This window comes from Podarcis pityusensis, assembly GCF_964106645.2.
Source record: "Podarcis pityusensis genome assembly, chromosome: 8".
NCBI lineage: Eukaryota > Metazoa > Chordata > Lepidosauria > Squamata > Lacertidae > Podarcis > Podarcis pityusensis.
The window spans coordinates 80,479,205-80,493,641 of record NC_138033.1 but is presented as its reverse complement, the minus strand read 5'-3'; the positions used below and the strand labels follow the sequence as shown (position 1 = coordinate 80,493,641).

Here is a 14,437-nt window from a genome sequence, read left to right as displayed (position 1 = left end):
CAGCTGGAGCTTTCCAATGCCAGAGTGGGGTGATTTTGATTTGGACACATAAACCTCTTGTGAGGTTTATGAAGTCCCAGCATGTCCCAGAGAGCACGCCCTGCCACATTAAGCTATGAAGAAGTAGAAGGAAGAGAGATGGAAGGAGACGGGCAGGTAGCTTTCCCCCTCCAGGGCTCAGAGAACCAAGCTGCTCCCAACTTACACTGGTGAAACACTTTCAGACCAGAAAACCCTGCCTCCAAATCCTAGCTGTGGCTGTTCAGTGGTGACAGGGAGCAACTCTGCCCATGCTCAGGGTAGCTGTTATTTAATACCACTGGCCATGTCTTTAAAGTCTAAGCCCACAAAAAAACCCTTTCCCAATACAGTGGTACCTCAGGTTATATATGCTTCAGGTTACAGACTCCGCTAACCCAGAAATATTACCTCGGGTTAAGAACTTTGCTTTAGGATGAGAACAGAAATCGTGCAGCGGCGGTGTGGCGGCAGTGGGAGGCCCCATTAGCTAAAGTGGTGCTTCAGGTTAAGAACAGTTTCAGGTTAAGAACGGACCTCCAGAACGAATTAAGTTCTTAACCCGAGGTACCACTGTAATGCTTAGGAGACCATGGTGTGGAACCCCAGGCACTTGGTGAATCTGGAACAGCAAAGAGCTCCTTTCTCGCAGCCAGCTTGGGAGTCCCTGCCCTTCTTTGCGGGGGGGTGGGGTGGTGGTTTGATATTAACATCCCCACAAAGTGGGTGTCAGGCTGCAGGAGGAGCAATTTTGCCCTGCCTCGTTACCCAGATCAGGCCCAGGTGCACATAACTCTCTGCAGTGTCAGCAGGCCAGCTTTGCCGCGGGGCGCTTAAGGAGCCTGAGTCACGTTGAGTAACACAAAGGGGTTTCTTAATCTCCTGGTTGTGGCTGTGGTGTCCCAACTTGAACAGCTAAGCCACCCACCCAACAGGGCTCCTAGCCTGAGTTTAAGCGGGCTGGGAAGTGGGCAAGGGATGGTCCAGCAGGGATGGATGCTGAAAGCATGCCTTTGGACAACACTGAGCTATCCTGTTGGATGCACCTACTGCTCTTGTGGGAAGGGCCCTGCAGCTTTCACACTCCCAGCCCCCAAAATAAGATCAGAGCCGTTGTTCACACAGCCATTTCGCCACTCGTGCTACACAGGGCCGGATTTAGGTTCGATGAGGCCCTAAGCTACTGAAGGTAATGGGGCCCTTTCTATGTCCAGCTGTCCTTTGTCAACAACAAATTGTCACTGTTTTTTGTGTTGAATATATGCTATGTGGTCATTTACGGACCTAATAGGTATCTAAAGCCATGTTGCCATGTAACCAGTCCTTGCAGAACGTAGGCACCCTATATACAGAAATGAGCAAACCAGTGATGTTTTAGGGAGCAGGCTAGCAGGCAGGGCCCATTACTTACATCATAGGAGCCTACACAACACAAAACACTGTTGCTGTACGTAGGTTTTATTTTGTTTTTTATCTTATATTTTGGAAATGTACATCCAGGGTTTTTTCTGTTTAAATTTTTTTGGGCCCCCAAGAAAGTGGGGCCCTAAGCTATAGTTTGTTTAGCTTATATGTAAATCTGGCACTGGGGTTACATCTGATGTGCTCATGCAGCCCCGTTGGCCAGAAAACAGCACCTTGTTCCTGACTAAGGGGAAGGAGGGAAGTGAGTTTCGCTGCCCTGCCCTGTGGCTGCAAGGAGAGAGCCAACCTCTTCCTTTGGGGAGCTGATTGAGAAGATACGTCATGTGTCCTTCTGGTACAAGGCAGGTGCTTTCCTTCAGTTTCAGTTCAGAAAACTACACACATTGCTAAAGCAGATACACGTGGGTCCTCCTTCTCCAGCTGGTCTCTCTGCTGCCCTCAGTTTGGTGGGCTTACATCCATTTAGTTTTAAAGCATGTTTTTATTGCAGCCATGCTTGTTACACTAATCAAATTATTGCGCCTGTGAGAAAACAGGCCATAAATGCCACTTAATTCTCCTCCACCTGCAGCAGACACATAATATATTTATTATTTCTCTTTCCTTTGGTTTTGGGTTGCAAAACAGCTCCCCACTCCCCCGGTTAATTGTCTTTAATACTAGCATGTTTTTCACGGCAGTTGGCTGAGCATTCAGATAAATGCTTTTGTGTCCAGTCTAAATCCACCATTGTGCAACGCTTTAAAAAAAATAAAATCCTGCCATCTCCCTAGATCAACAGAAGCCGGCCCTCCCAAGCAGTATCACCTTAACTCTTTGATTAGACAAAGATATGCCTACTCTTCATAGATTTGTAATTCTCCAACTGAGTGCTTTGGAGAGCACTGGGCAGGGGGAAGTAACCCCAAAGTCTCCTGCAAGTCCAAAAGTGCTGCTCAGAGGAGGGTGCCTGTTATCTCTCTGCATGCTTCACGGTTCTGCCTTCTCCGTGGATGGGAAATCTTGTTGACTTCTCTGATTCAGCAGAAGAAGCACAACAGAGTGGCTCAGCTGCCTGCCTGTGTCCCTGCCTCTTGCTCTGCTCCTGCCTCCTTTGCAGGGCAGAAAGATGGAGACGATGCTCTCTTAAACCCTGACAGCCACCGGTCGTGCCTCCTTGGGCAAGAGTTTTGTGAGCCAAGTCTGCTGGCAGGAAGCTGCCCTCGAACATCCGACATCCGGAAGCCCCATTATCTCACTCTTATCTCGTAGTCAAGCTCCTTCCTTGGTTTACTTCTATATTTTCCCCGTTGACGGGGAGAAAGGTGGTGAGTAACCTGCTCAGGTTGTAAAGCAGAGGCTGGTTGTTTGGGAACAGGGTGGGGGCCCCGTGACAGAAGGGCAAAGGGCTCCCAAAAGAAAGGGAGGGAGGTGGGTGGCCCCCAGAGATTGGAAGGCCCGTCTGGCCAAGGCCAGGCGGAAAAGGCATCTCTAGAGAGCGATCCCTGGGCACAGTCCAGAAACCGTATTTCACCTGCAACTGAACAAATGCCCCAAGTCTTCACAAATATGTTCAGCTGGAGGAAGGGGCCTGCAGAGGCCAAAATAGGGCCTGGTGGGGTTTTTTTTTTTGGGGGGGGGGGATTCTGCTGAAGCAACAAACATGCACTCAGGAAGCTTTTGCAATCACAAGTCAGATTGCCGCTGTACATAGCTCAGGATGGTCTGCTCTGACTGGCAGCTTTCCTGGCTCCTGTTGTCCAAAACCCTTTCACAGGGACTGGACCAAGGAACCTTCTGCAAGCAAAGCAGATGTGTCCCGTCCTTCCTAAGTTGCCTTTTTCACGAACTCTGGCCCAGTGCTGTCTACTCGGGCTGGCAGCAGCTCTCTAGGGTCCTTTCCAGCCAGCCTGCAATCCTTCTAACTAGGACTCAGCCTGGGAATTTCCGCATACAAAGCAGGTGCTGTATCTACTGAATTATGCCCCCCCCAATCGGCTCTACCTGGCCCTCCTCTCTGCAAGGGCCCTTCGCTTGTCTCTCCGCAGACAGAAACCCTGCCAGCCTTTCGGGGTTTCTTGCGCCTGCCGCTCTCCAGAGATTCTTTCCCCCCACAAATCTCTTCCAGATGCAGTCTTTGGATGGGCTGTTTAGGTTTGGTTGCCAGAGCTCTAAACCTCTCATTAATGTCATATCCCAGCATGGAAAACTAGCCTGGTGCATCTCAGAGAGGGAGAGACGGGTGGAGTTGCCTGCCTCTTTTTGCCCTGGACTCTTGCCCTTCCCTGCTCTCACGGACACTCAGTTTGATTCTCGGACTTTGGACCAGCCGTAAAGGGAGGAGCAACCAGTCTAAGCGTCAATCCCCAGGAATCTGCGGCAGCAAAGAGCTGGAGCTGATCAGAGGTGCCTTCTGAGTCTCCCAGGAAGCACCCAAAACTGCAGTTCCCGGCCCTCCCCGACTTGAGCAACCACAGCACAGAAGGGACCTCAAGGACCAGCTAGTCCAATCCCCTGCAATGCAGGAATATGCAGAGGGATCAAACCTGCAACCTTGGCGTTATCAGCACCATGCTCTAACCAGCCGAGCTATCCAGGCAGAGCACATTTTAAAATGTGCTGGACTGGCACCGCTGCACTGACTGCAGAGCTGATAGGGTGGGGATTTGCCTCCTTTGCGCTGCCCTCAAGCCAAGGAGCTGGGCTGTGGGTTGCAGGGTATCCCTCACATTGCATGGCAGGCTAAAGGGTTTGTTGTTGTTTTTTTGCTTCTGAAGGCCCTTCTGCCGCTCCACCAGAATGCAACCCTGCAGGGTCAAAAGGTCCGTCCTGCCCCTGCACCCAGCAAACACGGAGCACCACAGCCCTCTCTTGCCTTAGGCACCAGGTCATAGAACCACAGAGTTGGGAGGGACCACGAGGGTCATCTAGTCCAACCCCCTGCAATGCAGGAAACTTCGGCCCAGCTCGAACTCATGACCCTCAAACTCATGACCCTGAAATTAAGAGTCTCATGTTTTTCCAAGCTATCCCAGGCCTTTGGAAAATGGAGGCTTTTAATACTTGTCTACCCACAACCAGCTTTGCTGGACCCATTTAGTCCAGCATCCTGTGGCCAAAGAGACACTTCTGGGAAACCCACAACCGAGGCATGAAAGCGACTCTCCCTTCCCTCTTTGTCCCCCAGGAACTGACATTCAGTGTACGCTGCCTTCAAATCAGACTGAAATTTACTTACTTTATTTATTTAAAAGCCCCAAGGACTAATAACCACATACAACGTATTTATTTAGGACATTTATAGCTATCCCTTTCTCCAACCAGCTCAAAGTGATGTACACAGACCCTCCACCCAATTTATCCTCACAACCACCTTGCAGGGTAACTTGGGGTCCCAGCCCTGATCCAGCCCTCCAACCGCTATACCGCACTGCCTCTCCTTTCCCAGCCCCCTTAAAGCAGGAAAAAACGGCAACCCTTCCCTTCCCTAATCGCAACCTATTCAGCTATTTTGATTTATTGCTAAAGAAAGGGGCAAGCAATGCTCTCTTCCCTCCCCCCCCCCCAACCAACCGCCACCCCAACTGCCTGCCTGTCATCCTGCATGGTTTCCCTTCACTTAAAATAAAAATAAATAAATAGGCAAGCAGCATCTGGAACAGCTTTTCTTTCCCACCAACTTCCAGAGTTAATTTTAAACTTTGCTCTCCCCTCCCTTCCCAGTATGTGGATTTGATTTTTTTTTTTTGACTGCCTGTATTTTAGCCACATGGAAATGGGGAGGGAGGGAGGGAGGGAGGGAGGGAGAGAGAGAGAGAGAGAGAGAGAGAGAGAGAGAGAGAGAGAGAAACCGCCCCACAATTCTATACATGACAGAGGATCCATGACCAAGTGGTACACAGGAATCTGCTAGTCAGGAGCGCAACAGGATCCACACAGAGCCCAAAGCCAAAGAGCTGGGCTTTACAACGTGATCTGCAAGAACAGCCTTGCCCAAGTCCTCCTGCTGTTTTGGCCCATGGTTCCCATTGGCCTTAACACAGCAAGCATTTAAAACTTTTACACCTCAATCGCCTTCTTTACCCCATCCTTTAAGTACCCAGCGCCAACTACATGGTACCACTAAGACTGCGGGGGGGGGGCGACTCTGGGGCTGCCAGGATTCAAGTCGAGAATGCCACCGTTTCTCTGGGCATGCACAAAGTGCATCTGCCAGACTCCCCTGAGCCACAAACCGCACCTGCACATTGGGGCTCTGCAAGGAAGGTTTAAGGGCAGAAGGTGCCCCAGGTGGACATCAGCTCCGGCACCTCTTGCTTTTGAGAAAGTGCTGATGGAGCAGAGAGGAGGTGCTGAATTTCCTGCAGTAACAGTAAGTCAGGGGGTTGCTGCAGGCCCAAACCAAATGTTTTGGAAAGGACAGAGCTTAGTGGCAGAGGTAAGGCTACCCTACTGAGTCGCAGGAAGGAAGGAAACCTCTGCCAGTCAGTGCAGACAATACCAAGCGAGACGGATCAAGGGTCTGACTCTGTCTAAAGCAGCTTCCCGTGGTCCTAGTGCGGTAATGAAGAAAATGTTCTGGATAAGGGTGAAATTTTGCTGTTTCAGTTTAGCAGCACAAAAAAGAGAAGCGAAAATTTACACATCCCCGCCCCATCAGTTCCAAGCTGGGAGCTGCAACCAGATTTAATTAACCATTTGCATTCAAGGCCAATTACTTTTAGGCATCTTGGGAGAAAAAGAACGCATCAGAGAGTGTGTCTCAAGGCGCTGCTTTGGAAGCCTGAACTCACAAGGGTTGGCTCCCCCCCCCCCCCAGTTCCAGAGACTGACAAGAGACTGCTACACAGCAGCCCAGGGCTGGAGAGGAACTGTTTACTGGACATATCCCTGCTAGGCTCCCTCCCTGGTGTAATTAGAGAGCCCAGGCGGCCATCCAGTCTCTTCATTAACATTCCTGTCTTCTCCTGCAAGCCAGTGGGCTCTTCAGGTTTGGAAGAGGCAGGACCACCCCCCCCTTTCCCATGGGGAACCTGACTCACTCCAGCGGCACCAGCGCCTCTCCGCGCCACCAGAGGCCCCCCCCCCCCACTCCAGTGGCTTTTTCAAAAGAAGCTGATGAATGTGCGAAAAAAAGAAAGAAAAAGAGTGCGAAGCCAGCGCTGCTGCCGCCTTTGAGGCTAAAGGCTTGGAGCGGCTGTGTCTCAAAACCCATAATCCACATTTCTCTGGTCAGCAAAGCTTCCGTCTCAAAGTGGCTGGATGGGGGCTGGTTATGCCAACTCTGGCTTCTCCTCTTCTTCCTTGTCAGCAGCTGAGTTTGGGAGTGGACACAGCAGGCCTTCTTTTCTGGGGACACTTCAAGTGAGCCTCCCAAGCTGCTTTTGCAAGTACAGTCAAACAGTTGGTTCCCAAACGCCTCTGTTTTGGAACGCTTCGGCTCCTGAACGACAAAAACCCTGACGTAACCGTTCCGGTTTTTGAATGATTTTCGGAAGCCAAATGGCTTCTGAGCTGTGTTTTTCATTTTCCCCCATTGACTTTGCAGCCAGCCCATGGATCCTCGATTTTCAAACTTTTTGGAAGCCAAACGGTCTTCTGGAACAGATTACTGGTAAGTTCAAAAACCAAGGTTCCACTGTACCAACCAGCAGGGCCCAAATGGGAAAAATGTGGCTCCAGGTAGTTGACCAAACATGCTGCTGGGTTTTGAAGCCATATGCCATTCAATTCCTGCCCCCCCTGCACACACACCCATCAACCCCATGCCATGTTATGCTGTACTTCCTTTTTAGATGTTCCAGCTGGGTGGGGGGCTTATTACTATTTACTAAAGAGCAGGTCCACCAGGGAGCATGGAAAATACCTTGTGCAGAAACTCCAAAGTGCTCCCTGCCCAAGCCAAAAGGAACTGCTTCCCCTTCTCCATCTTCCCAGGGATTCTCCCTGGGTTCCCCAATGATGGCCAGCTGGGCTCTAATAACTCCAGGGAGGGAGCCTAGGAGGGATCTGTCCAGTAAACAGGGACTCCTCCAAGACATGAGCCACTTTGAGACTCCTTAAAGGTAAAGGGACCCCTGACCATTAGGTTGCAGCGCTCATCTCACTTTATTGGCTGAGGGAGCCGGCGTACAGCTCCGGTCATGTGGCCAGCATGACTAAGCCGCTTTCAGCGAACCAGAGCAGTGCACGGAAACGCCGTTTACCTTCCCACTGGAGCGGTACCTATTTATCTACTTGCACTTTGATGTGCTTTCGAACTGCTAGGTGGGCAGGAGCAGGGACCGAGCAACGGGAGCTCACCCCGTCGCAGGGATTTGAACCACCAACCTTCTGATCGGCAAGTCCTAGGCTCTGTGGTTTAACCCACAGTGCCACCCGCGTCCCTATTGAGATTCCTTAGGGTAGTGATAAAGTAACCTGGAGGTAGGCTGTATGAATTGTGTATTGATTTGTAATGATTTGTTGGGTCTCTGGACCGTAATAAAGATTGATTGATTGATTGATAAAGCAGGATATCAAATCCAAACTCCTCTTCTTCTTCACGGCTCCCACCCACCCCGGTTCTGAACTTTGCATTTTGGGGACTTAAAGTACCCTGCGCTACATTCTCCAGAGTTCTGCTCTAAATATCACTGTTGCTGCTTCCTCCCACTTCGCTCTGCCCAGGTGTGAAGAAAGGTAGTGCATGCTGCCAGGTCTTTTAAAAGGGGAGCGGGTGATAAACACAAGAGTTTGTAGAAAACACAGGAAGCTACCTTAAAGGAGGTTGGAATTCGGGACCATCTTGCTCAGTGTTGTCTACACTGACAATGGCCCCCTAGGGTTTCAGGCTGGGACTCTTGCTCAGCCCTAGCTGGAGATGCTGCCAGGAACCCAGCGCCTTCTGCATGCCAAACATATGCTCTGCCACTGAGCTACGACCCTTCCCTGGGAAGAACAATTTAGGAAGAAGAGCAAAAATCGTGTGGTCCCTTCATGAAAAGGGGTGACATATATCCAGAGACCAGGACTGGAATGGTTGGTCATATAAGCCAAGGCTGGGGGTCCTGTGCCCTGCCACATGTACCTAGACTACAACTCCCACAATCCCTCACCACTGGCCCCCAGTATCCAGACAGCCACAGGTTCATCCCCAGCCCTGTCCCAGAAGCCCTTCTTGCTTCTCAGGGCAGCCTTCCCTCATCTGGTGCCCTCCAGATGTTTTGGACTACGGCTCCCATCAGCTCTGCTGGGAGTTGTAGTGCATGCCAGCAGGAGAGCACCAGATCAGGGGCAGTTAACCCCATGGCTTCCCCGGAGCTCAGCCCCATAATACCAGATCAGGTTGTAGTGACTAAAGAGATTAGGAAAAGCCCTCTGTACATGCTCCAAGGACTAACAGGGCTCCACACATTCCAGAGACAAGACGTACCACTGAAAATATGCTCTGGGGTGATCCCCTGGGGCCAAATATTTAAATCCTGGCTTTCAGGCAGAAAAAGTACACACCTGTGGGCAAGTCTGGGCTTGTTCCACGGAAGGGCTTAACCTGGAAGGAATTTTGCTGCTGGCTTGCCCCCCACTGTGGTGCTGGGTCAAGCGCAGGATAGGCCCAAAGACTGGTCCAACACATTTCAAGGACCTTCAAGAACACACCAGCACCAGGTTCCAGATTAGCCCCTTGAAACCTGAAGTTCCAAATGTCAAATGTATAGTCCCAGGCTCAAATATTCCTGAATTCCCAGATTCTGCTCAAAAGGGTGCAGAGTTCAGAGCTACCAACTGCATAAGAGAGTTGGAGCAACGACCGTGAAGACACCAAGCATTCGCCTAATTTCCAGTGTGGCAGAAATCAGAGTAAAGGAAATGGAAATGGCTTCCCATACACGCAACCCCAAATCTCTCTCTAAGAGGAAATCTGCCCCTGCTTCCCACACCACCCTGAAAAAAGTGGAGACTGTGGGTGATCAATCTCCTGGTGTTGATTCAGCGCCCCTCCCTGACCCACCCTTCTCTTGTGGCAACCAGAGTATTTGCCTCCCTTGCCCAACCTGGCATGAACCATCCCTGCCACAGCAGCGGAGGCCCAGTTGTGTAAGCAAGGCGTGTGAATCACCGCATTTCCCAGAATGTTACCAGCAGGGCCCAGGATCGGAACCTTGCTCTCCTGCCTCGTAGCCAGTGGGAAGTACTATTTCCTATTTGGGAGAAATCAAGTGCTTAGTCCCAAAGGCCGGGAGCAGAGGCGTATGCAAACTTCTGCGTTCCACAGAACTCTTCTTCAGACACAAGCCTCTTCCCTGTCCATCCATGTGCGCTTACTTGATCTCCCAAGGCAGAAATAAGCGCCTGCCCAAAGCCAATACCTAACACTCCAAGGAATAAGTTGGAACTCTTTAGAAAAAATGAAGATCTATCTATTGATCCAACGCAGGAATTTTTAAAATGTCCTGCAACAATTTGCGCCTGTTTAATGAGCTATTCAAGACTCCAAAGGCCGCATTCTGCTTAAGGCGCTCGAACCCGTGGAGGAAAGAGGTTGCCAGCGCCCCATTCCTCAAACGCGGGGCGCATCCCAGGAGGCCGAACAACGGACCGCAGGAAAAAGACCGATCCAAGGCCCACCTCACCCAGTATCCTGTTCCCGAGCAGGACAGCCAGGTAGAAGCCCCCAAAGAGGGCATAAAGGCACAACAGACCCTTTCCCACTGCTAGTTTCCCAGCACGGAGAACTTGCAGGTAGACTGCCTTCGAACCGGGAGGTTCTGCTTAGGCATCGCTAGACCTACGCTCCTCCATTACCACAAGGTGCCGGGTCCACACAGCCCCTTTGGTGAGGAAATCCATCCATTAGCTTTGTGCTGTGCGAAACGTTTCTTTTCCCCTCCGCTGCTCTGAAACCCAGCGGCGGCCTCGTCGTCTCTCCAAACCAGCCGGCAGCCCCCTCGCTTCGCCCCCCCCTACGGACGCGCCCCTCTTCTTCTTGCCCGTCCCTCGCTGGAGATTTCAATCCGCACCTGGAGTTTAAAATACGCGCACAGAAGGACCCGCACCGTCTACGCACCGACTTTGGGAAGGGCAGGGGGCACCGGAGTTCGCCAAAGCGAGAAAAAACTTTTCCTTTTTTTGCCATGCCGGTGAGCAGAAGCGACCCCCAGCCCGCCAGCCCCCAAGAGGCAGTCTGTCCCGCTCCGTCTCGGGGTCCGGGAAGGGCAGGCAGCCGCGCGCGTTTCCCCTTCCCCGGCGCGGCTCTCCGTCGGCGCTCAAGCCGGCGGGTCGGAGCGCGGCGTCGGGGGAGCGAGAGAAGGAGAGTCCCGGGCCGGGAAGGGGAAGCTTCTCACCTTCGCGGGTCTGGGCGCCCTGGAGCGCCGCCTGGAGCAGGAGGAAGAAGGGGACGAGGAGAGGGGCGCCGGCCCCACGGAGGCTGCCCATGCTGTGCCCGGAGCAGCGCCTTCCTGCCTGGCTGGCTGGCTGCTCGCTTCGCTGCCGCCGTCGAGGAAGCGCCTGGGCAGAAGCCGTGTCGCCTCCGCAGCTCCGGAAAGCTCAATGGGAGCCGGTGGGAAAGTTCTCGCCCTGTTCATTCATGCCCATGCTGACGTCACGCGAGCCACGCCCCCCAGCCGGCCGCGCGCCTCTCGCCTCGCTCCCGCGCTGCCCTCCGGCCCGGGACAGAGGGATGCAGGAGGCGCAGGCGCAGGCAAGATCTGGAATCCTGCCCGACGGGGCGCGGCGCAAAGGGTCCCTGGGGTGCCTTGCGCCCCACTCGGCTCTGATCGCATTCCCTGGCGGGGGCGGGCGCACTCCATGGCCCCTGCGCACCCCGGCCCGGGACTCACCCTCGACCCCGGGGGTCCCCTGGAAAGTTGGCTCTCCCCTCCATGCCAGGCTCCTCTGCTCCCAGGAGGTAGTAGGCAAAGGCAGAGCCTCCTTATGGATGGCGATGCTCAAGTGCTCCCTGGATACACACTGAACAGCCACATCAAAATCCATATGATATATTTGTTTAAAGAATCCTGCATGCTGTAGGATAAAGGTAAAGGGACCCCTGACCATTAGGTCCAGTCATGGCCGACTCTGGGGCTGCGGTGCTCATCTTGCTTTACTGGCTGAGGGAGCCGACGTACAGCTTCCGGGTCATGCTACCAGCATGACGAAGCCGCTTCTGGCGAAGCAGAGCAGCGCACGGAAACACCGTTTACCTTCCCGCCGGAGCGGTACCTATTTATCTACTCGCACTGGCGTGCTTTCGAACTGCTAGGTTGGCAGGAGCAGGGACCGAGCAACGGGAGCTCACCCCATCGCGGGGATTCGAACCACCGACCTTCTGATCGGCAAGTTCTAGGTTCTGTGGTTTAACCCACAGCGCCACCCGCGTCCCATGCTGTATGATAACTGGGACCTAATTTACAGGATCGTGCCACAAGGATGGCCAAAATAATGTAGCAAATCGTTCTGAGGCCTGCGGTATTGCTAGCCCTGTAAAGATCAGCATGCAAGCATTTGCCTGGTTACTGCAAAGTGGTATGTGGACTGTAGGGGCCCCCTCCCCAATTTTTGTAGCCCCTCTGACCCAGATTCCAAAGTTTCCTGGCCAGTTGAGGCCCTTTTTCAGAATGACACACAGGCCCTTCTGTTCCTCAGCCTATGAGGTTTTCTCCAATTATATTGATTCTTCGGTTCCCACCATGCAGCCTGAATGGTTGGAATATTTGTTGATGTTCCGTGACAGCGCAGCACCTCAGCCCATTGTTTGCGGCCATCAGCATTGAGTTTGAGCCTTGCAACGCCTCCTTAAAGATATTGTTTCTTTATTTGCGCATCTTCATCAAGAAGTGCGCTTTTTTCTATAAGGAGATTAAGGTGGCATTCCTGCTTCTCCCCGCCCCCAACCCCCGCAATAGCAACCTTGTGAGGTAGCTTAGGCAGACAGGTGCTGACTGGCCCAAGGTCAATCTCAGTATTTGAAATATGCTGTACTGTATTACTAGCGCAGTAAACAGATACAGCAGACTTTCCTTTTCTGTTCAAAGGTCTGCATTGAAAAAGTGTGCATTTAACGAAAGCAACGTGGAGGGCAGCCAGATCTCCACAAAGAGGCAGTTCCATAACTGGGGTGCGGCCACCAAGAAGGCCCTGCTATGTGCGGTTGATCTGCAGACCACGCTCACCAAGGGCACCTCAAGAAGAACTTAAAACCAAGGTAGGTAGGAAGATCGCCTTGAGATGATCGCCAGCTGCTCCCAGAGACACAACTCTGGAACTCCCTGCCTAGGGAACCCAGACTGGTTCCCTCCCTGCTGTTCTGCCAGCAGGTGAAGACCTTATTCCAACAGGCTTTGGGGAACTGACTGCTTTTAATGAGAAGGCTGATGATGTGCTGTAATTATCTGTATGGTTTTAATAGATCTTTTATATGTGTATAAAATAAGTGGGGGTATTGCTTATGTTTGTTACGGTGTTTTTATATTGTAAACCTCCCTGTGATTCTTGGATGAAAGGGGATATAGAAACTCTCTCTCTCTATTTATATATATGACTTTTTTTGAGCTGGAACTCACCAGAGCTTAGTTCCAGCAGCTCTCAGGGTCCATGGTGAGTTCTGGCACCGCTTTTTCCAGAAAAATAGCATAGATAGATAGAGAGAGAGAGAGAGAGAGAGATAGATAGATAGATAGATCTCTCTGTGTGTGTGTGTTCTATTTTTTATGTTTGTTTTTCTATGTTTTTAGCAATTTTTGTTTTTATCTGTAAGCCACCTTGAGTCGCATCAGGGTAAAAGGAAGGGTATAAATAAATATAAAAACAACAACAAATGCTTTGATAATCAGGCGCACTAGTACTAATACCTTGAATTGGGCCTGGGTACAATGTATTTGAACCTATTTTGTAGCTAATCTTTCGATTCTCTTGCTGTCAGGATTTGGGAACTTCCAGCCTGGGCGCCAAATGTGCCCTCCAGAACTCTCTGCCTGGCCCTCAGGACATCTCTGAGACCACACCCCTCCCAGAGCCTGCTCTGTGCCCTCCTCATCGGCATAGCCAAGGGGGGCAGCTGCCCCCCCTTAAATCAGTCAAAACCAATACAGTGGTACCTCGGGTTACAGACGCTTCAGGTTACAGACTCCGCTAACCCAGAAATAGTACCTCTGGTTAAGAACTTTGCTTCAGGATGAGAACAGAAATCATGCGGCGGCAGCAGGAGGCCCCCATTAGCTAAAGTGGTACCTCAGGTTAAGAACAGTTTCAGGTTAAGAATGGACCTCCGGAATGAATTAAGTTCTTAACCCAAGGTAAAGGTAAAGGGACCCCTGACCATTAGGTCCAGTCATGGCCGACTCTGGGGTTGCGGCGTTCATCTCGCTCTATAGGCCACAGCCCCACCTGCGTTCCTAACCCGAGGTAACACTATTCAAATCAATAGAAATCTGAGGTTCTGGCTCCCTCACCAAAAGCCTGCCCCTCCTAACAAGAATCCTGGCTATGTCCATGGCCCTCCTCAAGTGCTTTTGCCTGGCTGCGATGGGTCCTTGAACTGAGACGATGCCCCTTTGCTTTGCCTGGAAAGAGGATAGAGAAAAACGCTTGCCTTGTGCTGTGATGGTGAAAGCCTCTGCTTTAGCGTAGCTGCCCTGACTCTTACCTGTACAAAGGTAAGAGTCATGTCCGTTGCTCTGCCCCACCTATCAGAGGAATGCAGACCCCCAAGGTGGGCCTTGTACTATTGATTGGATAGAGTTTAGGGTTGGTTCAAAATCATCTTTCTTACAAAACCCTCTCGAAGAGTCAGTGAGCGTGATCTTAGCATCACTTCTGAAAAGGCCACCAAAAGGACAGGTGCTTGGGCCCTGAGTTGGGCGTGTTGCCAGCCTTCCATAGCCATGGGACAGGTTCCCTCCATGCCTCTGGTATCCAGACTTGGCACTCAGGAGGCAAGAATCGAAAGAGGCCTCTTTGGTGGATCTCAGACAGGCATTCCCAACCTGGTGCTCTCTGGATGTTTTGAAAGACATACTTGCTGGTACCTGAGGGGCGT

General features: G+C 51.8%; 1 protein-coding gene across 2 annotated transcripts in view; it reads right to left on the bottom strand.

The window, feature by feature from the left end:
• Positions 1-10,932, bottom strand: part of EPHA2 (EPH receptor A2) — a 35,223-nt gene extending 24,291 nt beyond the window's left edge. For both annotated transcript variants that reach the window (XM_081017331.1, XM_081017332.1), the window contains exon 1: positions 10,746-10,932. In XM_081017331.1, coding sequence (XP_080873457.1) covers positions 10,746-10,836 — 91 coding nt within the window. In that variant the 5' untranslated portion in view covers positions 10,837-10,932. The remainder of the gene's footprint in view (positions 1-10,745) is intronic.
• Between the last annotated feature and the right edge of the window lie 3,505 nt (positions 10,933-14,437).